This window comes from Eleutherodactylus coqui, chromosome 2 (genome assembly GCF_035609145.1).
Source record: "Eleutherodactylus coqui strain aEleCoq1 chromosome 2, aEleCoq1.hap1, whole genome shotgun sequence".
In the NCBI taxonomy this organism is placed as follows: Eukaryota; Metazoa; Chordata; class Amphibia; order Anura; family Eleutherodactylidae; genus Eleutherodactylus; species Eleutherodactylus coqui.
This window is the reverse complement of record NC_089838.1, coordinates 118,281,406-118,304,937: the sequence shown is the minus strand read 5'-3', so window position 1 is coordinate 118,304,937 and position 23,532 is coordinate 118,281,406. Positions and strand designations below refer to the sequence as shown.

The 23,532-nt window shown below is 44.6% G+C and overlaps 1 protein-coding gene across 1 annotated transcript in view; it reads left to right on the top strand.

The window, feature by feature from the left end:
• Nucleotides 1-12,119, top strand: part of ALDH1L2 (aldehyde dehydrogenase 1 family member L2) — a 40,005-nt gene extending 27,886 nt beyond the window's left edge. Inside the window, exons 19-23 of the mRNA XM_066591449.1 lie at nt 1,049-1,147; nt 5,401-5,566; nt 6,446-6,551; nt 8,312-8,511; nt 9,606-12,119. Of these exons, the coding sequence (XP_066447546.1) occupies nt 1,049-1,147; nt 5,401-5,566; nt 6,446-6,551; nt 8,312-8,511; nt 9,606-9,661 (627 nt within the window). The 3' untranslated portion in view covers nt 9,662-12,119. The remainder of the gene's footprint in view (nt 1-1,048; nt 1,148-5,400; nt 5,567-6,445; nt 6,552-8,311; nt 8,512-9,605) is intronic.
• The last annotated feature ends 11,413 nt before the right edge of the window (nt 12,120-23,532 follow it).

Here is a 23,532-nt window from a genome sequence, read left to right as displayed (position 1 = left end):
GGGAGAGCAGGAGTTGAAAAAAAAAATGGAGTGCACGTCGCATGCAAGCAGCACGCTGCCGGCGTGCCGAGCGCATCCGCCGGGCCGCAGAAAGAAGATCTGGCTGCGACGGACGGAAGATCCGCAGCGTCCGGATAGGTAAGTAATTCTTACTTTTTAACCTCATGTCCGTGGGAAAGGAGGGACCCGCTGCGGGATTCTGCTTGAAGAATCCGTGCGGGCCTGATTTTCCCCGTGGACATGAGGCCTTAGCCAGCATATAGCGCCATTGTATAATGGCAGAAAAAAGAGTAAGCCCCCTAGGAAAACTGGGATACAAATTGGATTGGAAAGGGTTAAGGTTTCCAAAGACATTTAGCTATACAAACTCTTAGTGATGTTTTCTTTCTTCCTGGTCTCCATGGGTTTAATGTTAAAAATGTGAATACAACTGTATTGTGTGGGTATTTGAAAAAGTTTAATATAAACATAAAAAAGAAAATAGTACAAAGGTCATAACTTCAGGAACAAGCATGTAATATTGACAATTAAGTTGGTTACTAGCAAAATCTATAATTTTTCATTTTTCAGTACAGGTGAGGAGTCTGATAAGTTGAGAAAGAAGTATTTTTCTCCAATAAAATACATTACATAATGTCTTCTATTGGTTTGTGTCATTGATTTATGAAAAAAGTTGTGTTACTCTTTAATCATAAGGGCTGTCTGGTTTAGATGATGTTGCTTCATATTGTTGGTTCCACCAGAAGTAGACAATATTGCTGCCGAAGTACTCAAAAATCAGGTGAACCTTGGTTTTAGGCTGGAATCACATATGTTGTTTTTGGTGCTAAAGCCAAACGTAGATTTGACAGTAAGGAAACCTATAAGTCCTTCGCTTATTCTTCTGTTCCTTTTTGGATCAGCTCCTGTATTTGGCCTCAAAAATAGCATTAAAAACTGCATGTATGATTGCAGCTTTAATATATATTTTTCCCACAGCTGGATGGAAAGTAGCACACAACAGGTTGCCCATTGTAAAGTCCATATGCCTATTGTTTATACTTTACAGGGTATGGGAGCTGTATACTTTAACAAAGGTGAAAACTGCATTGCAGCTGGTAGACTGTTTGTTGAAGAATCTGTACATGACGAATTTGTTAGAAGAGTGGTAAGTGTACATTATGATGTCACCTATGTATTTATTTTTATTAGATTATATCATGAAAACATAGGATATATATATGTATATAGAGAGAGAGAGAGATAATAATAAACTTTATTTGTATAGCGCCAACATGTTCCGCAGCGCTTACATAGACAGGGGATACAGAAAGACAAAAGTACAAACATTACAGAACCACAGTTACATAGTAATCAATTGATGGAAACAATAGGGGTGCGGGTCCTGCTCCAACGAGCTTACATACTACAAGTAATGGGGTGATACAGAAGGTAAAGGGGCTGGAGATGTGCACTGTATGGCGAGGTGGAGAGTGAGGGGTGATATACACATAGACAATGGTCAGACATTTAGCCGTGTGACAGCAGAAACAGTATGACTGCAGGAGCGGTTTATGATGGCTAGCAGGGATTGCAGTCAGTAGGTCAGGGAGCATGTTATCAGGCGGAGTACAAAGGGGTTTGTTTAGGGAATGCGGTATGCCTCCCTGAAGAGGTGCATTTTTAGAGCACGCCTGAAGTTCTGCGAGTCCTGGATTGCTCGGGTAGCCTTTGGTAGTGCGTTCCAGAGGACCGATGCTGCTCTGGAGAAGTCTTGGAGGCGGGAATGAGAAGTTCAAATTAAAGGGGCGCTCAATCTGGCTTCGTTAGCAGAGCGGAGAGTGCGGGCTGGTTGATGGATTGAGATGAGGGAGGCGATGTAGGGGGGCGCTGCACTGTGGAGGGCTTTGTGGATGAAGGTGGCGAGTTTAAATTGAATTCTGTATTTAACGGGCAGCCAGTGCAGTGACCGGCACAGGGCAGAGGCGTCCGAGTAGCGGCTGGACAGGAAGATGAGCCTGGCTGCCGCATTCAGGATGGATTGGAGAGGGTAGAGTCTGGTGCAGGGGAGGCCGATCAGCAACGAGTTGCAATAATCGAGCCGGGAGTGGATGAGGGCAACAGTAAGCGTTTTTAGCGTGTCCACAGTGAGAAAAGAGTGGATTCTTGCGATGTTCTTGAGGTGCAGCTGACAAGTTCTGGCCAGAGATTGGATGTAGGGGGTAAAAGAGAGATCAGAGTCAAATATGACTCCAAGGCAGCGGGCATGTTGTCTAGGAGTTATGGTGGCGCCACACACTGAGATGGAGATGTCAGGAGGAGGTCGGTTAGTGGAGGGTGGAAATACCAGCAGGTCAGTTTTAGAGAGGTTTAGTTTTAGGTAGAGAGAGGACATGGTGTTAGAGACAGCAGACAGACAGGTAGTGATGTTTTGGAGTAAAGGTGCAGAGATGTCACGGGAAGAGGTGTATAGCTGGGTGTCATCAGCATACAGGTGGTATTGGAGGCCAAATCTCCTGATGGTTTGTCCAATAGGGGCTGTGTAGATAGAGAAAAGAAGGGGGCCGAGGACAGAGCCCTGGGGGACCCCAAGAGCAAGGGGAAGAGGAGGGGAGGTAGAGCCAGCAAAGGAGACACTGAAAGAGCGGTCAGATAGGTAGGAAGAGAACCAGGAGAGGGCAGTGTCCTTTAGGCCAATGCAGCGTAGCATACTGAGGAGGAGTTTGTGGTCAACAGTGTCAAATGCTGCGGAGAGGTCGAGGAGGATCAGTAGGGAGTAATCGCCCCTCGATTTGGCTGTCAGTAGGTCATTGGATACCCTTGTAAGGGCAGTTTCTGTCGAGTGTTGAGGTCGAAAGCCAGACTGTAGGGGGTCTAGGAGAGAGTGCTCTGATAGGTAGCTTACAAGGCGGGAGTAAACCAGCCGTTCTAGTAGTTTGGAGATGAAGGGGAGGTTTGAGATGGGTCGGTAGTTGGCAGCATCAGTCGCGTCCAGAGTCGGCTTCTTTAGCAGTGGGGATATGATGGCGTGTTTGAAAGAAGAGGGAAAGATGCCAGAGGTCAGAGAGAGGTTGAATATAGTGGTGAGATGGGAGATGACCACTGGGGAGAAGGAACGGAGGAGGTGTGAGGGGAGGGGGTCGCTAGCGCAGGTGGTGGGGCGAGCAGAGAAGAGCAATTTGGAGACTTCTTCCTCTGTCGCTGGTCTGAGTACAGACAGTGAGCAGGAGCTAGATGCAGTGCTGACAAGACTAGGGTCAGGGCTAGTCTGGGATTGGGAAGTTATTTCCTGACGGATGTCATCAATTTTCTTTTTGAAGTAAGCAGCCAGCTCTTCGGCACTGAGATCCGTCACCGGGGGCTGTGGTTTAGGGCTGAGAAGGGAGTGAAAAGTATCAAAGAGCCGTTTAGGGTTGTGGGATAGTGAGGAGCCTAGAGAGGTGAAATAGACTTGTTTGGCATGGTGGAGGGCAAGGTTGTAGGTTCTGAGCATGAATTTGTAGTGGAGGAAGTCTGCGGACGTTTGCGATTTCCTCCACAGCCGTTCAGCACTTCTAGAGCACCGCCGGATGAAGCGCATTTGAGGCGTGAGCCAGGGTTGCCGTGGTCTACATCGGATGGCTCGGGTCCTGGGGGGCGCCGCTTCATCCAGGGCATGTTTGAGAGTGGTGTTGTAGTGAGCGGCAGCCAGGTTGGGGCAGGTGAGGAGAGAGATGGGGGACAGAGAGGACTGTAGGGATTCAGCAAAGTTCTGGGTGTGAATGGCCTTAAGGTTCCTGTAGGTACTGTAGGTAGGTGGGTCTGGAGAGATGTTAGGGAGCGTGACAGAGAAAGAGAGGAGGTTATGATCCGAGAGCGGGAGAGGGGAGTTAGTGAAGTTGGCAGCAGAGCAGAGCCGGAGGAAGACCAGATCCAGGGTGTTTCCATCCCTGTGAGTGGGAAAGGCTGTGAGTTGAGAGAGACCAAGGGAGGAGGTGAGCGAAAGAAGCTTAGAGGCAGATGGGGAGATAGGGTCATTAGTGGGGATGTTAAAATCACCTAAGATGAGGGTTGGAATTTCACAGGATAGGAAGTGGGGGAGCCAGGCGGCAAAGTGGTCCAAAAACAGGCGAGCAGCACCTGGGGGGCGATAGATAACTGCTACTCGCATGGACAGCGGGCGGAAAAGCCGTAGCGTATGTACCTCAGATGATGGAAAAGTGAGTGAGGGTACAGGGGGGATGACCTGGTAGGTGCATTTCGGGGAGAGAAGAGCACCTACTCCTCCGCCACGCCTGTCATCTGGTCTCGGGGTATGGGAGAACTGCAGGCCATTGTAGGATAATGCAGCAGGGGAGGCCGTGTCAGACTGCTGTATCCACGTTTCTGTGAGAGCAAGCAGGTTTGGAGATTTAGCAGTAAAAAAGTCGTGGATAGTGGGGAGTTTATTACATGCTGACTGGCAGTTCCAGAGTGCACATTTAAAGGAGTCAGGGGAGGGTATGCATGGGCTAGCAGTTGGGCTTGGGGATTTTATTAGTGAGCCCGGTAGGGGGTAATAGCTAGGAGCAGTGGAGGGCGGGCCAGGATTGGGAGAGATATCCCCAGCAGCTAGTAACAGCAGAATAGTTAGGGTTAGCAGATGATTAGGAGATTTATGAGGAAGACTGTTATTTTTGTTAGTGGCACTAGGGGGTTTGAGGCTAAGCAAGAAGATAAAGGGTGCATGCGAGCTGTGCATAGGTGAGGACAGGAGAGAGGGGCTAATGTGAATAGAGTGCCCCAGAGGTTGGCACTTGAAAGAAGTTCTGAAACTGAGAGCAAGAATGAGAACAGAAGTGACAACATTAGCGATAGCTTTTAAGTGTAAAGCATTAAGGCAGAGTTTGTGGCCTACCTGTCACCTACCCTGTCGAACTGCCATGATGGAACTGTATCATACTTTCTCAGCTCATACTTTAATACAGCTCATTCGCGTGGCAGCCACCCGCATGGCATGCAAGCTTACACTGATATTAGAGATAGATGGATATATAGATATATGTGTATATATATATATATATATATATATACATACATGCATACACTTCTAATGGACTCACTTAAGAAATCAGTATCCATTGTTTTTAGACCATTTTTACACATAGTTTACCTGAGCAATTCAGGTTGGCATTTTTGGAAGACCATGTGAATAGAACAAAGTTTAAAGTCTTACAAAACAGGCCTAAAAAAGTGAAGGAAGTACACAAAAGCAAACAAGACAAGTGAATCAGTAAACTTGTCTTTGTGACCCATGAGGGATTTGGTAAAGTAAACTATTATTTTTACATATTAACATAGTCTGTAATCTATTCCTCCACAACTATGCCTGGTTCAGTATTTCCATGCTTACTTTTGCATATTAAAGAACACTTATAACGAGGCTTTATGACCATTCCGTAGGTTCAAGAAATTAAGAAGATGAAGATAGGAGACCCTCTGGACAGATCTACTGATCATGGCCCTCAGAACCACAAGGCACACTTAGACAAACTGCTGAAATACTGTGAAGCTGGAATCAAGGAAGGAGCAACTTTGATTTATGGATCCAAACAAGTGCCTCGGCCAGGTGAAGAACATCGTTACTAATGACCAGCAAACTACATAATAGTGACAGGCCATTAGGAAACTTTAGGGGAATTGGTATATTACTTTTAGGGTGTCTGTACACACTAAGGATGAATCACCACTAATTGCCAGGTGGCACCTGGAGCTCCCTATTGAAACAATAATACGTCCAGGTGCCACCTGGCAGATTGCGGTAATCTACATGAAGGTTATAGAAGATTATCTGTAGCAGGGGTGTAACTATAGAGGATGCAGGGGATGCGGAAGATTATCTGTAGCAGGGGTGTAACTATAGAGGATGCAGGGGATGCGGTTGCACCTGGGCCCAGGAGCCTTAGGGGCCCCATAAGGCCTCTCTTCTCCATATAGGGAGCCCAGTACTATGAATAAAGCATTATAGTTGGGGGCCCTGTTACAGGTTTTGCATCGGGGCCCCGGAGCTTCAAGTTATGCCTCTGTGCAGCATGGTTTAGGTATGTGTACGGGTACAGATACAGATAGAGGGGGGGCCCAGCTCACCTTTTACATCAGGGCCCCTGAGCCTTTAGTTACGCCCCTGATCTGTACTGTATATGGGCAGCCCCTGATTTGCTTTTGAAAATTAAAAAAAAATTAGTAAGTGAATAAATCCACCAAACTGTATTCTGCCAAATGGTGAAATGGGCAAATGGCTATTCCTTCATTAGTAGCACTGACTTATTATAAAAGAATTAACATTGTCTACTTACACTGTAGTGAACTGCAGGTTAATGTAAAAAACTTGGACACTCTTCTTTATTGTTTTTTTTAAAATTAAGTTTGAATTTGCGAGCTCTCACAGTTTTACGGCTCAGTTCTGGTTTTATCTGGATCCTAAACACACTAATTCTCTTAAACATAGGTTTCTTCATGGAACCCACTGTATTCACAAATGTGGAGGACCATATGTACATTGCAGAAGAAGAATCCTTTGGACCAATAATGGTCATCTCCAAGTTCAAAGATGGGTATGTCCTTGTAGTTTAATCACATGAAATCTGTTTTCAAGCATATTGGAAAATAGGTTGTATGATAATGAGATCATGTGGTTATCAAAGAGCTTGATTTTGCTGAATACATTTTTTGCTGTCCCAGGCGTTACTGTAGAGCAATATTTCCCAAGCACTAGTCTATGTGACCCCTCAACAGTTCGCCTTTTCAGGATTTCCATAGTATTATACGGGTGATGTAATTATTGTTGGTGCCTCGGACATTGCCACAGGTGTTCTCTCTATGGGATATCCTCAAATCATGACCTGTTGGGAGGACTGGAGTTCGGGAGACACTGCTGTAGAGGCCATACACATAGCAAAGTTGTCAGCAAAAGAGCTGGCAGTTATCTCCCCAACCTTCCCATAGACATGTACACTTGGCTTGGCCTGTATTGTTTGTGTATTTTGTCAAACTTGGTAGGATCAGCTGTTATTGATCTAATATGCATGGATAGCTTAAAGTGACCCTATCACATTGAGCATGCTCCCTTATCTATAGACAGCCTATACTACAGAGCGGAGAGATTGAGCAGATTGACATGCAATTTTGTGAGAAAAGATTCAGCATAATTCCTTGATCTTAATTCCCATTCATTCTGGGTTTAGGGAGTCCAGTGATCAGTCCTAAATTAGAGATTGACAGAAATAAGCAGGTTGATTAGGTAGTGCTCTTTTGAATGAGCCCCATAAACCTTACCTCTTAGTTAAAGTTCTCAATAGAAATACTACTGATGACCTATCATCAGGATAAGTCATCAATAGTTGATCGGCTGGGGTCTATCACTCGGGACCCCGATCGATCGGCGCATGCTGGTGGCACCGCAAATACACAGAGGTCAGAACGGGAGGCTCCACGCCAACCTCTCTGTAGTGGCCGGCACTTGTATCTGCAGGCATGGCTCGCAATGAAATCGGTGGAAACCGTGCCTGCCGTTACAATCGCCAGCCACTACACAGAGGTCGGCGTGGAGACCCGCTCTAAATACAGAGGTCGGAGTGGAAGCCTCTACGCTGACCTCTGTATAGTGGCCTGTGATTGTAACTGAAATCAATGAGAGCCGTGCCTGCAGTTACAAGCGCCCGCCACTATACAGATGTCGGTGCGGAGGCTTCTGCTCCGACTCCTGTGTATTTGCGGCACTGACAGCATGCACCCGCTCAGCTGATCGGTTCGGGTCAGGAGCGACAGACCCCAGCCAACCAACTATTGATGACCTATTCTGAGGATAGGTCATCAATAGTAGTTCCTTGGAAAACCCCTTTAAGGGTGCCCCCTCATCCATTTGTTGGCCAAACATGAAAGGGATGAGGAGGAGATTGGCAGCTGTATTGTCTTTGGGGCAGTCTGTTGCAACATGCCTGTAATATGGATCCGTATTACGGATGTGTTATAGATGACATTACTATCATATGCAATCAGTATTTGATCAGCATTTGCTATCATTGCTTTTATTTCCTACTGGGCAAATAGTGAGCCGAATTTGCCCAATAGAAAATAATAGCAATACGGAGGCAAAAATGAAAAAAATAGGTCATGCTGTGTTAAAAAAAAATGGATGTGAAGAATACCATCATGTGACTAGATATATAGATTTACTGTAGCTCTATATTACGGTCTGCAACACAGACAGGATATGGGGTTACAATACACTTGTCTGAAAGCGGCCTCACACCTCGCTCACGAGTATCAGGGGCAGAGCACTTTGATTTGATTGCCTTGTTTTCCCCCGGTATAGTGACATTGACGGAGTACTGGCACGGGCCAATAACACAGAATATGGGCTAGCATCTGGAGTTTTTACAAAAGACATAAATAAAGCCATGTATGCGAGTGAAAAGCTGGATGCAGGAACTGTTTTCATCAACACCTACAACAAAACTGATGTTGCGGCACCGTTCGGAGGATTTAAGCAATCTGGATTTGGCAAAGACTTGGGTAAATATTTAATTAAGTAAAAGACCTTTTTACATTGATAGAAACATATACAGGGATCTGTTTTCTGTACATGGGCTGAATTTATACGGCGCCATCTGTTGATTTGTAGCATTTAGTTTCGTACATCTAAATGCAAATATGATTCATTCTGCAAAGAAATGCAGTTGGCTTACTGTGCAGAGAAAAGTTTATAGATATCGAATGCTGATGATAGATATGGCCATATACAGGGGGTGGACAAAAATATGGAAACACCATACGAAATGCATGCCCTAAAATCGGTCTCTACGTCTTAATGAAATATGATTTATAATCCCATGTAACTTAAGTGGAGGTAGTATGACATAGATGCTGCCGGGCATAAGTGAACATCTATCTAAGTAACAAGGTTCCATTGGTCAGGGGTTTAAGCTTCAGTTACCAGCCAGTTCCCAAAATCATCCAGAGCAGGGCAAGAGGTGAAGTAAACACAAATTTAGCAGGAAAGCTCTCAGCCAATCAGGGATCAAAAAGGCAGCTCAGTGCTCATGATTAAAATTCTATGCATTTTGTATGGTGTTTCCATATTTTTGTCCACCCTCTGTATTTACATGGACAAGCTTTTCCTAGTTCTTATCAATACATTCGTTATTTCTATTGCAGAAATAGTGTTGTTTCTGCATCAGACATAGGTCAGATCTTTTATATCAAGATCAATTTGGCAAAATCAGAGAGGCGGGTGCTGATTGATAACTTTGATAGTGACTAAAGATGAGCGAGCATACTTGCTAAGGGCAATTACTCGATCGAGCATTGCCCTTAGCAAGTACCTGCCCGCTTAGAAGAAAAGATTCGGCTGCTGGCGTGGGGGAGCGGTGAGTTGCGGGAGTGAGCAGGAGGAAGCGGGGGGGGGGGGGGGGGAGAGAGGGAGAGAGAGATCTCCCCTGCCCCCCTTCGCCGGCTCCCCGCCTCCCGCTGGCACCCGAATCTTTTTTTCCTAGCGGGCAGGTACTCGCTAAGGGCAATGCTCGCTCGAGTAATTGGCCTTAGCGAGTATGCTCGCTCATCTCTAATAGTGACCATGGATTGTAATGCTGTGTATTTCTCTCCTGCAGGAGAAGAGGCTCTTCATGAATACCTCAAAACAAAAGCTGTCACCGTGGAGTATTAAGAGTTTTTCTACAGCCACATAGCAGTAAAAACCATCATTGATTTATTTTTGTAGTGCTATTCAGCTTCACAGTATCAAGAATTGTATATTTGAAATGGGAGGACAATGGAGATACCATGTGCCTATACCGTCACTTTCATGCAGCTTCAAACCTTTTCACTTAAAACATGATATATGCAATCAGTCATGGCAGGGATTGTTTTAGTCTCATTCTAGTGGGAAATGTATCTACTGCAAACTGCCTAGCAGGGCTTCCTTTTACAGACATGTCGATTGTACTATTCTAGTGAGCATAATACCACGTGCTGTAAAGTGTCCCTCCAGTTATAACAGAAATATAATACGTAGAGATGAGCGAGCACGCTCGGATAATGCAAGTAACTGCATTCTCGTCCGAGCAGGCTGGGGAAGAGGGCGGGGGGAGGGAGAGAGAGAGATCTCTTTCTTCCGCCCCCCCGAGCCTGCTCGGACGAGAATGCAGTTACTCGAGAAGAGCGATGTTCGCTCGAGTAACTGCATTATCCGAGCGTGCTCGCTCATCTCTAAGGCCTCATGTCCACGGGGAAAATCAGGCCCGCTACGAATTCTCCATGGAGAATCCGTAGCGGGTCCCTCCTGCCCCGCAGACATGAGCGCTTAAAATAAGAATTAACTCACCTCTCGCACGCTCCGGATCTTTTCTTCGTCGCGGCCGGATCTTCTTTCTTCGGCCAGGCGGATGCGCCGGCCCGAAGAAAAAAGATCCGGCCGCGACGGAGAGATGAAGCCGCGAAGAAGGAAAGATCCGGAGCAGGTGAGTATATTCCGATTTTGGTCTCCCGCGGATCCGAACGGCTTTCATAGGCCTCAATAGAAGCCTGCGGGAGCCGTCCCCGCGGGAGACCCGCACGAAAATGGAGCATGGTCCATTTTTTTTCAAATCACTTTTATTGACCATCCGCCGGTATTTATGTACCCGCGGGTGGTCAATGCATCCCTATGGGATGCGGATCCGCATGCGGGTCATCCGCTGCGGATCCTAATTCATAATTTGCCCGTGGACATGAGGCCTAATAGTAAGGTCTTGTGCACACAAGCGGATTTTATGTCCGTATTACATCTGCATTTCTTACGGATGTGATCTGGACAACATACATTGATTTGCATTGGTGTATTCACTGTGGTTTTTAGCATGTTGCCCGGAGATAGGGGAAAAAATAGCAACATCAATTGGACCTTCTCGTGCTTTTTTTGCGCATGTGAAAAACCCAGTGAATACGGATGCAACACGTGCATAAAAAATGCATACGTACCAAAAACGCACTGCATACACAGGCAGCAAAAATGGTGCGACTTTCATGCATTGAAATGGCATACACCCGTGTGAATGTGCCCTAAGGCTGGGTTCGCATGAATGTATGCATATTTGCGACACGTTTAGCGGAATGGGCGTTCCATATTTGTGCGCACATTGGCGTATTTTAATGTACTCTTTGTGCACGCAAGTCATACACAAAAAACATGCACTGATGTTCTCAGCCATTGAAATGGGCAATTAGTTTCATGAGTTCTAAATGTTCTCTTTTGAGATCAATGGGTTCTATTTTCGGGGGATTGGGCACACAAATACATCCATGTGAATCCAGCCTAAGACTCCGAAATTATCTATAAGACATTTACAATATGTTTTATTCCTTCTTCATTTTTAAACAAACCCGCCATCATGTTCATGGGACATTATTCCATTAAAGGATAAACTGAGAAAATCTTACTGAAGGTAATCCCCAATCATCTATTATATATTTGTTACAACTGGGGGGACACGTTACTCCACAACAGCCAATCAGATGGCGTTGGTGAGGAGTATGCTTATCGCACACTACACAGTCCATATAACTTTTCTGGCATTTATGGAATAACCAAACACAGATGCTATTGGGTGCATGTGTAGGGATGCAGAGGTGTGTGCAGGCAAAGGAGATGGCAAGCAATTACTTTAAGGCTTTAGGGGGTGATGTCTCTCCAATGTTTCCTCACCTCTGAAGTGGTGCCCACTACACAACACTACATAGCTCTCTGGATAGACATTGGTAGTAAACTGCTAGGACGCCATTGTTGTCCAATTAGTAGGAGTCCAACAAGCTGTAATCCCCTTCAGATCACTAGCATGAAGTGCCATAGTACAAGAAAGGCACTGAACCGCTTCATCTATCGCCTGTTTCCTCTGCATAAATGGCCATTAACTATTTCACCTTTGAAGACAATTAAGCTAAGACAATTATCATTGCCCTTTCTAGTAATTCTGCCGCTTCTAGCAAACAGTGTGAATCTCACAGAGTCTAAATCCAGGATCTGCGTCACATATAGACAGCGTATCCTAACGATCCGCCACCATGTTTATTCAGACACAAGCGCTTTATACATTGACACTTTTTGAACATTTAATATTAAATAAAAGCAGCATATACGCTTTGTATTACGTTTTCTTTTCTGTTGGTTGTTTGCATGTGGGAGAGTTACTAGCGGAGTGTAGCTCTTACCCCATAGTATTTGGCAGGCTTTGCCATTCCCAGGACACGGTCTATGTGCAGCACATTGCTGATCCGACAGCAGATGCTGCATACTTGCTGAAGACTGACTGCACTGTCTTTGCTGTAAACTTGGCCTCTACTTTCGGACAATCTTTGTAGCAGCACAACGTGGCGCTGGCAGGGAAGACAGCGGCTAAGCAAATGTTCCAACCAGCTTTATAAAGAGGGACAGTTTCTGACTTCAAAGCAGCTCTAATCTACAAGCTGCAACCCAAACCAGCAGCAGTGTGTATGAGCCCCGAAGGAAGAATAAATTAGCTTGTACGTAAATCTTATGTGTTGGCTTTAGAAATCGCTTTATGCAAGTCGTGTTTAGATGCTCCACATTCATTTTCAACTATTGGCAAGTAAAAGCCTTCAGTTCTGTAAAGCAAGAATAACATATGCTGCGGCCACCAGTACCTGGGATTATGGAAACCGCTTAACTGGCTGCTCTACTCCGTTTCCGTAAGCCGCATTCACACCAGCGTATATGCATGCATGACGTGTGTTTGGAGCATCAGACTGTGTATTTGAATGTACGACAGCGTTTTCACTGTACTTTTTGTGTACACCAAAAAAACACATACCGTAGCTCTCAACCTTCTCAATTGACAATCGGTTTTATGAGTTCAAGATGTGTTCTTTCCCTGCGCAAATGCACAGGGAAATAGAGCATGCTGTATTTGCTTCTGTGCGACACAACTGTGCAAGCCAAATCCGCACATGTGAACGAACCCATTGAAATCAATGGATTCTATTTTCTGCGTATGGCGCATACAAATGTTTCATGCGGAAATAGGTCCGTATAAATCTGGCCTAAGACTCTGAAATTATCTTAAAGGCATATTCAATATATTTTATTCCTTCTTCGCTTTAAAAGGAACTTGTCGTCATCTTCTTGTCCCCCTCCCCAACCACAGGCAGTATGAAATAGCACCATGCTCCCTTCATTGCAAAGAACTGCAATTTAATCAGAAACGCTGCAGCATTTTTTAGAAAACTGTTTAAATAAGGCCTGATGGGCATGTTTCTACCTATGTGCCAATGGGGAGAGACTTGTCAGTGAAGCAGAGTCTGCTGCCAAGAAGCCTTAGGGGGGAGCTGCCCAGGAGACGCTCCCTCCCTGCGCCCGCCTCTTCATAAAACGGTGTTCTCTGAAACTTCACAGCACTTCAGAGGAAAAAAAACAGTTTTATGTAATAAAGGTGCCCGTTTCGTGCTTTGTACTAAGTGTCAGCAAGTTCCTACAGTTTGTAGAATGTTCTGTAAAAATTATCACACAATTACCAAATGAGTGCTAAGGTGGGAGAAGCTCTTTGCCGTGGCTGGTTACTCTGGCTATTCGAAGGAGACCTCGATCTATGATAACCAGATGTCCCAATAGAACATATGGACAGGGTTGATTGGTTGGTACAAACCCCATACAAACTCCCTTTGGCTGCATCCACTACGAGGCGGCTCGAATGCAATACGGTTCCCTATTGGTTTGAATAGAAACCACATTGAATGCAAATCAGGCCCCGAGTGGTAGAAGGAAATGTAAAGAACATGTATACTGCAACAGAAACTGTGTTCATACTAAACAATCAGAACATTATTCCATTAACCCCTTGAGTGGCACACCCGGAAATTTTCTGGAACGAGCTCCACTGTCCATAGCGATATAGCCCGGAAGATTTCCGGGCTATGTTTTACTATGAGAGCTGCAGAGCACAATGCCATAAACTGTGGCATTGTGCTCTGCCTGCACAGACCCACACAGAACAGTGCAGGACTTTGAAAAAAGAAGCAGGGAGATATTACCGATCTGCCGGCAATCTCTCGCTTCTATTTTCAAACTCCTGCACTGCTTTGTTTACAGGTTGCCATGGAGACCATCGGCTGGCTTGCCGATGGCCTCTGTGGCAGGGTAAGGGCTGGTGCTTGGCTATCAGAGGATAGCCGGGCACCAGCTCTTACACAGCCAAGAAGGGAGAAAACGTCCGATCTCTGCTGTGTTAACCCTTTACATGCCGCGGTCTATGCGACAACAGTATGAGTAATATTCGTGACTGGGAGGACTGTGAGGAGTCGACACTTCAAGGAGGGGGCTTCTTGTTTAATACACCCCCCGCCTCCGGAGTAAGTGCCATCCTGATTTCTTTCTCACCAGATTGACGATTTACTCTGGGTTATCTTCTTTCATTTTCCACGAGCGCGAACATTTTCATTTAAAACTTTGTCTGTTTTTCCATTGGGGTCCCGTTCTCCTTGCGAGAACCCCCTATATTGTCGTTGCAGCTCTCCTTACTTGCAAAGGATTTGAAAATGCTAAGATGGGTAACCCACCACTAATCCTCTGGCGCTGTCTGAACTGCTGTGGCTTTTAACAGCATGTAAAGGACTGACAGGGAGGGGGCTCCCTCTGTCAGAGGATAGCCGTGCACCTGCTCTTACACAGCAGAGAATGGAGAAAACCCCCAATCTCTGCTGTGTTAACTCTTTACATGCCGCAGTCTATGCAACTGCAGCATGTAAACAGGCTGTCACCATCAGACCCCCAGAATGTGACCAGGGGGTTCTGATAGGTCGCTGTGGAGATCCCCTGAAGGGACAAAATGTTTTTAAAAAATTATTAAAAAGATAACTAAAAACACTTTTCTCCCTTTACTAAGGAAAATTACACGTGGTATCCGTGCGTCGTAATGACCCAGAAAAGGGAGTTAGTACATTGTTTAACCCCTTAATGGTGCAGCCCCTCCCCCCTCCCTTTCTTTTCTCCCCTTGTTTAAAAAATCATAACTCCTTTATTATAACTTTTCTGGCATTTATGGAATAACCAAACACAGATGTTATTGGGTGCATGTGTAGGGATGCAGAGGTGTGTGAGCCAAAGGAAGCGGCAAGCAATTACTTTAGGGCTTTTAGAGGGTGATACTTCGTCATTGGTTTCCTCACCTCTGAAGTGGGTCCCCTTAAACACTACATAGCTCTCTGGATAGACATGGGTAGTAAACTGCTAGGACACCATTGTTGTCCGATTGGTAGGAGTCCAACAAGCTGTAATCCCCTGCAGATCACTAGAATGAAGTGCCCGTGGTGCGAGAAAAGCACTGAACTGCTTCATCTCTGGCACCTGTTTCTTCTGCGCAGTTGCATAAGTGGCCATCAACTATAGAGGAGTGACAATATTAAAGATAATTAAGTTGACTCAAATAATCATTGCACTTTCCTAGTATTTCTGCCAGTTCCAGCAAACAGTGTGAGTCTTAGGCCTCATGTCGACGGGAAAAATCAGGCCCGCCGCGGATTCTTCATGCAGAATCCCGCAGCGGGTCCCTCCTTTCCCGCGGACATGAGGCCTAAAAAGAAGAATTACTTACCTGTCCGGACGCTGTGGATCCTCCCTCCATCGCGGTCGGATCTTTTTTCTTCGGCACGGCGGATGTGCTAGGCGCGTCAGCAGCGTGCACTTTTTTTTTTTGAACTCCTGCTCTCCCGCACTGGAGAGCAGAAATTCAGCTGCGGGTGTGCCGCGGATCTGGACGGCTTCCATAGGTTACAATATAAGCCCGCGGGAGACCCGCACTGAAATGGAGCATGCTGCGGGTGTTTTCCTGCACACGCAATCCGCACCTCAGGGGAAAATGACATCCGCAGGTATTTAACTACCTGTGGGTGTCCAATGCATCCCTATGGGGCGCAGATCAAAATGTTATTTTGCCGTGGACATGAGGCCTTACAGTTTGTGATGCCAAGATCTGCGTCATATATAGACAGCATATCCTAACGATCCACTACCACGTTTATCCAGATACAAATCCTTTAACCCTTTCCAATCCAATTTGTATCCTGGTTTTCTTAGGGGGCTTACTCGTTTTCTGCTGTTATACAATGGCGCTATATGCTGGCTAAAGCCAGTACTGCATGAGGTGACACGTTAGATAGGCTCCGACAGCAGAGAGGCTGGCAATATACAGTAAGAGAACTCAGACAGATGTCTTCCAACAGCCTTAAATCATTATGTCTTCAGAGGTCAGACAGTGGATTGGAAAGGGTTAAACATTGACACCTTTTGAACATTTAATATTAAATAAAAGTAGCATATACTTTGTATTAATTTTTCTTTTCTATTGGATGTTTGTGGGAGAGTTCACCAAGAATAGTGCAGTGCATACTTGCTGAAGACTGAACGCATGCTGTAAACTTGGTCTGTACTTTCAAACAATCGGTGTAGCAGCACACCTTGGTGTGGGCAGCGAAGAGCAGGTCAAGCAAATGTTCCATCCGTGCTTTAGGCCTCTTTCATATGAGCGCTGCTTTAGCGCTGATTAGGTGTGTGTAAAAAAAAAAAAAAAAGCATCTAAAAGAACTCATGGTTTCCTATAGGTTCTTTCAGATGGGTGATTTTTTTGAAGCACTGAGAAAATCACGCCAAGATTTCCCACTTCAAAAAGATAGGACATGTTGTCCTATCTGTGGACAGCGCAGTGTCGGAGGCTCCCATAAACTCCTATGGGAGCCGGCTAATGCGCTCGCAGCTGCTATTAGTTCACACAATTTACGGTCAGATAGCCATGCAGTTTTAATGCGGCTATCTGAGCGCTTAAACAGGGCTCGTGTGAAAGAGCCCTTACAGAGAGGGACACTCTGATTTCAACGCAGCTCTAGTCTACAAGCTGCAACCCAAACCAGCAGCAGTGTGTATGAGCCCCGAAGGAAGAATAAATTAGCGCGTACGTAAATCTTATGTGTTGGCTTTAGAAATCGCTTTATGCAAGTCGTGTTTAGATGCTCCACATTCATTTTCAACTGTTGGCAAGTAAAAGCCATCAGTTCTGTAAAGCAAGAATAACGTATGCTGCGGCCACCAGTACCTGGGATTATGGAAACCGCTTAACTGGCTGCTCTACTCCGTTTCCGTAAGCCGCATTCATACCAGCGTATGTGCATTTGTGACGTGTGTTTGGAGCATTTTTGTATTTGCGTGTACAACAAGTACATTTTTACTGTACTTTTTGTGTACGCAAAAAACACATACCGTAGCTCTCAACCTTCTAAATTGACAATCGGTTTTATGAGTTTAAGATGTTTTCTTTCCCTGCGCAAATGCACAGGGAAATAGAGCATGCTGTATTTTCTTCTGTGCGACACAACTGTGTAAGCCACATACGCACATGTGAACGAACCCATTGAAATCAATGGATTCTATTTTCTGCGTATGGCGCATACACATTTTTCATGCGTTAATACGTCCGTGTAAATCTGGCCTAAGACTCTGCAATGATCTTAAAGGCATATTCAATATATTTTATTCCTTCTTCGCTTTAAAAGGAACTTGTCATCATCTTCTTGTCTCCCTCCCCAACCACAGGCAGTATGAAATAGCACCATGCTCCCTTCATTGCAAAGAACTGCAATTTAATCAGAAACGCTGCAGCATTTTTGAGAAAACTGTTTAAATAAGGCCTGATGGGCATGTTTCTACCTATGTGCCAATGGGGAGAGACTTGTCAGTGAAGCAGAGTCTGCTGCCAAGAAGCCTTAGGGGGGAGCCGCCCAGGAGACGCTCCCTCCCTGCGCCCGCCTCTTCATAAAACGGTGTTCTCTGAAACTTCACAGCACTTCAGAGGGAAAAAAAACAGTTTTATGTAATAAAGGTGCCCGTTTCGTGCTTCCTGTGATCAGGGTAGCATAGAACTGATGACAGGTTCCTTTTAAATTGTACTAAGTGTCAGCAAGTTCCTACAGTTTGTAGAATCTTCTGTAAAAATTATCACACAATTACCAAATGAGTGCTAAGGTGGGAGAAGCTCTTTGCCGTGGCTGGTTACTCTGGCTATTCGAAGGAGACCTCGATCTATGATAACCAGATGTCCCAATAGAACATATGGACAGGGTTGATTGGTTGGTACAAACCCCATACAAACTCCCTTTGGCTGCATCCACTACGAGGCGGCTCGAATGCAATACGGTTCCCTATTGGTTTGAATAGAAACCACATTGAATGCAAATCAGGCCCCGAGTGGTAGAAGGAAATGTAAAGAACATGTATACTGCAACAGAAACTGTGTTCATACTAAACAATCAGAACATTATTCTATTAACCCCTTGAGTGGCACGCCCGGAAATTTTCCGTGTCGAGCTCCATTGCCCTGGAAGATTTCCGGGCTATGTTTCACTATGGGAGCTGCAGAGCACAATGCCATAAGCTGTGGCATTGTGCTCTGCCTGCACAGACCCACACAGAACAGTGCAGGACTTTGAAAAATGAAGCAGGGAGATATTAGTGATCTGCCTGCAATCTCCTGCTTCTATTTTCAAACTCCTGCACTGCTTTGTTTACAGGTTGCCATGGAGACTATCGGCTGGCTTGCCGATGGTCTCTGTGGCAGGGTAAGGGCTGGTGCTTGGCTGTCAGAGGATAGCTGGGCACCAGCTCTTACACAGCAGAGAAGGGAGAAAACTTCCGATCTCTGCTGTGTTAATCCTTTACATGCTGCGGTCTATGCGACCACAGCATGTAAAGGACTGACAGAGGGAGGGGGCTCCCTCTGTCAGAGGATAGCCGTGCACCAGCTCTTACACAGCAGATACTAGAGAAAACCTGCAATCTCTGCTGTGTTAACCCTTTACATGCCGCAGTCTATGCGACTGCAGCATGTAAACAGGCTGTCACCATCAGATCACCGGAATGTGATCAGGGGGTCCTGATGGGTCGCTGTGGAGGTCCCCTAAAGGGAAAAAATGTTTTTAAAAAGTTTAAAGTAAAAAAAATATTAAAAAGATAACAAAAAACACTTGTCTCCCTTTGTAAAAAATTAAAAACAAAATTACACATGTGGTATCCCTGCGTTGTAATGACCCAGAGAAGGGAGTTAGTACATTATTTAACCCCTTAATGATGCAGCCACCCCTTTTCTTTTTTCCTCCCTCTGTTTGAAAAATCATAACTCCTTTATTTATCCATCGACGTCGCTCTATGAGGGCTTGTTTTTTGCGGGATGAGTTATATTTTTCAATGGTGCTATTTAATGTAGTGAAAGACTTTTACAAAATTCTAAGTGGAGTAAAATGAAAAAAAAAAATTTACATTCTGCCATCTTTCAGTGCGTTTTGTTTCTACAGCACACAAACTGCAAGATGACATGATAACTTTATTACATGGGTCAGTACGATTACTTTTTGCTGTAGTACTTGTATTTTTTTCAAAGACATTTAATATTTTTTAATTATTTTCTGCTGCATCTTCTGCACGCAATAACTTTATTTTTCCGTCGACTTAGTTGAGCAAGGGCTCAATTTTTGCGGGATGTTCTGTAGTTTACGTTAGTGCTAATTCGGAATACATACGACTTTTTGATCACTTTTTATTGCATTTTTTCTGGGAGACAGAGTGACTGAAAAAGTGCATTTCTGGCGCTCTTTTTTTTTTTTCGGACTACGTTCACCGTGTGGGGTAAATAACGCAGATTGGACTTATATGGAGAAGCGATACCAAATATGTATTTTTCTTTTATGATTTAGATTTTTTTTATTATAGATATGGCAGAAGGAGGGGGATTTAAACTTTTATTAGGTTTTTTTTTTTTTGTTTTTTTTTAACTGTGAGAAAGTCGCGAAAAAGAAAAAAAGACTATTACAATTTGGTATTGGCATAATCGTACCAGCCTGTAGAATTACTTTAATATATTACCGGTATTTATACTGCTGAGGGAATGCAGTGAAAAAGCAAAATAAAAAACATGCCAGAATTACAGATTTGTTAATCTTGACACTAGAAAAAATGGAATAAAAAGCTATCAAAATTTTACATGTTCCTAAAAATTAGATAAATGAAGACTGGAGTTCATCCTGCAAAAAACAAGGCCTTCTTGGGCTCCGGCAATGGGAAATAACATGAATACGGCTCTTGGAATGTGGCGACACAAAAGCAAACCTTTAAGAAAAAAAAAATGTTTTAAATGTACAAAAATAGCAAAACATAAAAAAACCTGTATAAACTTGGTATCGCCGGAATCGTGCTCACTCGGAGAATAATGTTATCACATTATTTATTTTGCACGCTGAACGCCATAAAAATGAAATCCAAAAAACAAATAGCAGAATTTCTTTTTTTCCCCCCCAATCTCCCTACAAATGTTTTAGAAAAGTTATGCAATACACTATATATACCCAAAAATGATGCCATCAAAAAGGACAACTTGTCCCGCAAAAAACAAGCCCTCATATGGCCGTGTCAATGGAAAAATGAAAAAGTTATGGCTCTTGGAACACAACTGGAAAATTAGTTGAAATTAAATAATTGGCCTATTTTAAAAAACCTGCCCTGTTGGGTCTGACAGGGTGGCAAGATACCCGCCACTGAATGGGGTTAAAGGAGGAATTGAGAAAATCTTTCTGTAGACAATCCCCAATCATTTATTATATATTTATTACAAATGGAGGGACAAGTTACTCCACAACAGCCAATCAGATGGCATTGGTGATGAGTATGTTAATGAACACTACACAGTCCTTATAACTTTTCTGGCATCTATGGAATAACCAAACACAGATGTTATTGGGTGCATGTGTAGGGATGCAGAGGTGTGCGAGCCAAAGGAAATGGCAAGCAATTACTTTAAAAGGGTGATATTTCTTCATTGGTTTCCTCACCTCTGAAGTGTGTCCCCTTAAACACTACATAGCTCTCTAGACATTGGTAGTAAACTGCTAGGACGCCATTGTTGTCCGATTGGTAGGAGTCCAACAAGCTGTAATCCCCTTCAGATCACTAGAATGAAGTGCCCGTGGTGCGAGAAAAGCACTGAACTGCTTCATCTCTGGCACCTGTTTCTTCTGCGCAGCTGCATAAATGGCCATCATCTATAGAGGGGGTAACAATTTGGGCTTTAAAGATAATTAAGTTGACTCAAATGATCATTGCACTTTCCTAGTATTTCTGCCAGTTCCAGCAAACAGTGTGAGTCTTACAGTTTGTGATGCCAAGATCTGCGTCACATATAGACAGCGTATCCTAACAATCCACCACCATGTTTATTCAGACACAAGCGCTTTAAACATTGACACCTTTTGAACATTTAACAGTGAATAAAAGTAGCATATACTTTGTATTAACCCTTTGCAATCCAATTTTGGATTCAGGGTTTCCTAGGGTTTTTTGTCTTTCTGCCATTATACAATGGCACCAACTGCTGGCTAGAGCCAATACTGCGGTATTGGACATGCTGGAGAGGCCCCTTACAACAGAACGGACAGTAATCTAGGGTAAGAATACCCTGCCGGACGTCTTCCGACATTGGAAGCTGTACAGACTTCAATCAGAATGTCTTTAGACGACAGACAGTGGATTGGAAAGGGTTAATTTTTCTTTTCAATGGGTTGTTTTTGGGAGAGTTCACCAAGAATAGTGGAGTGCATACTTGCTGAAGACTGAACGCATGCTGTAAACTTGGTCTGTACTTTCAAACAAACAATCTGTGTAGCTGCACAACTTGGTGTGGGCAGCGAACAGCAGGTCAAGCAAATGTTCCAACCGTGCTTTAGGCCTCTTTCACATGAGCGCTGTTTTAGCGCTGATTAGGTGTGTAAAAAAAAAAAAAAGCATCTAAAAAGAATTCATGGTTCCCTATAGGTTCTTTCAGATGAGCAATTTTGTTGACGCACTGAGAAAATCATGCCAAGATTGAACTGATGGCTTTTGCTTCCCACTTCAAAAAGACAGGACATGTCGTCCTACCTGTGGACAGCGCAGTGTCGGAGGCTCCCATAAACTCCTATGGGAGCCGGCTGATGCGCTCGCAGCTGCTATTAGTTCACACAATTTACGGTCAGATAGCCATGCAGTTTTAATGCGGCTATCTGAGCGTGTAAACAGGGCTCGTATGAAAGAGCCCTTATAAAGAGGGACACTTTCTGAATTCAAGGCACCGTTAACCCACAAACTGCAACCCAAACCAGCAGCAGCGTGTATGAGCCCTGAAGGAAGAATAAATTAGCACGTATTTACATCTCATGTGTTGGCATTAGAAATTGCTTTACGAGTCACATTTTATATGCTCCACATTCATTTGCAATTGTTGGCAAATAAAAGCCATCAGTTCTTAAAAGCAAGAGGTCATGTGTACCCCCCTATCCCCCCTGTACACGGGCGGAAATTCCACAGCGGGATTTCCCATTGAATTTCCGCCCGTTTCCGCTGCCATAGGATTGCATTAGATAACGAAATCCTAGGCAGACGGACGCTATTTGTCCATATGAAAACATATTGCGGCATGTTGTATTTCTGTGCGGGTCTCGCAGAGGTCCGCACAGAAATGTCACTGGTGATGGGCCGGCTCCACTCTGCGAATGTGCCAGCCAGCGCATAGCAGAGATGGAAGACGCCGGGAACAGATGAGCTGCAGAGCTGTGCAGGAGCATGGGTCCGCATCTCACTGCGAGAATTCTCACAGCGGGATCTGACCCAGCCGTCTGCAGGCGGCCTTATATGAAGACTTGGTGCACAACACCTCCACTTTATAGATTAGCAATACATTGAATCAACTGCAATATCAAGAGGACATGATAAAAAAAAAAAAAAGTTGCATAACTATAGCTGTCCTATCATTAAAGGGGTTGTCCCGCGCCGAAACGTTTTTTGTTTTTTTTTCAACCCCCCCCTCCCCCTTCCCGTTCGGCGCGAGACAACCCCGATGCAGGGGTTAAAAAAGAACACCGGACAGCGCTTACCTTAATCCCCGCGCTCCGGTGACTTCTTACTTACCCGGTGAAGATGGCCGCCGGCATCTTCTCCCTCGGTGGACCGCAGGGCTTCTGTGCGGTCCATTGCCGATTCCAGCCTCCTGATTGGCTGGAATCGGCACGTGAGGGGGCGGAGCTACACAGAGCCCCATTCAGAAAAGCAGAAGACCCGGACTGCGCAAGCGCGTCTAATTTGGCCATTAGACGGCGAAAATTAGACGGCAACCATGGAGACGAGGACGCTAGCAACGGAACAGGTAAGTGAATAACTTTTGATAACTTCTGTATGGCTCATAATTAATGCACAATGTACATTACAAAGTGCATTAATATGGCCATACAGAAGTGTATAGACCCACTTGCTGCCGCGGGACAACCCCTTTAATGGTATGTGCAGACCCTCCTGACATTTAGGATATGGTGGATGGCAAAAGGATCAAGAACTGTTTATAGACTGGAAGCTTAAGCAGGTAAATATCAATAGCGGCTTGACTGCTTCTCAAACATGATTAACAATCCAAGGATTTTAAAATTAAACTTTTTTTCTTCATTGCAAATAACATAAAGCCTTCATAAATGCATAATATATAAAGA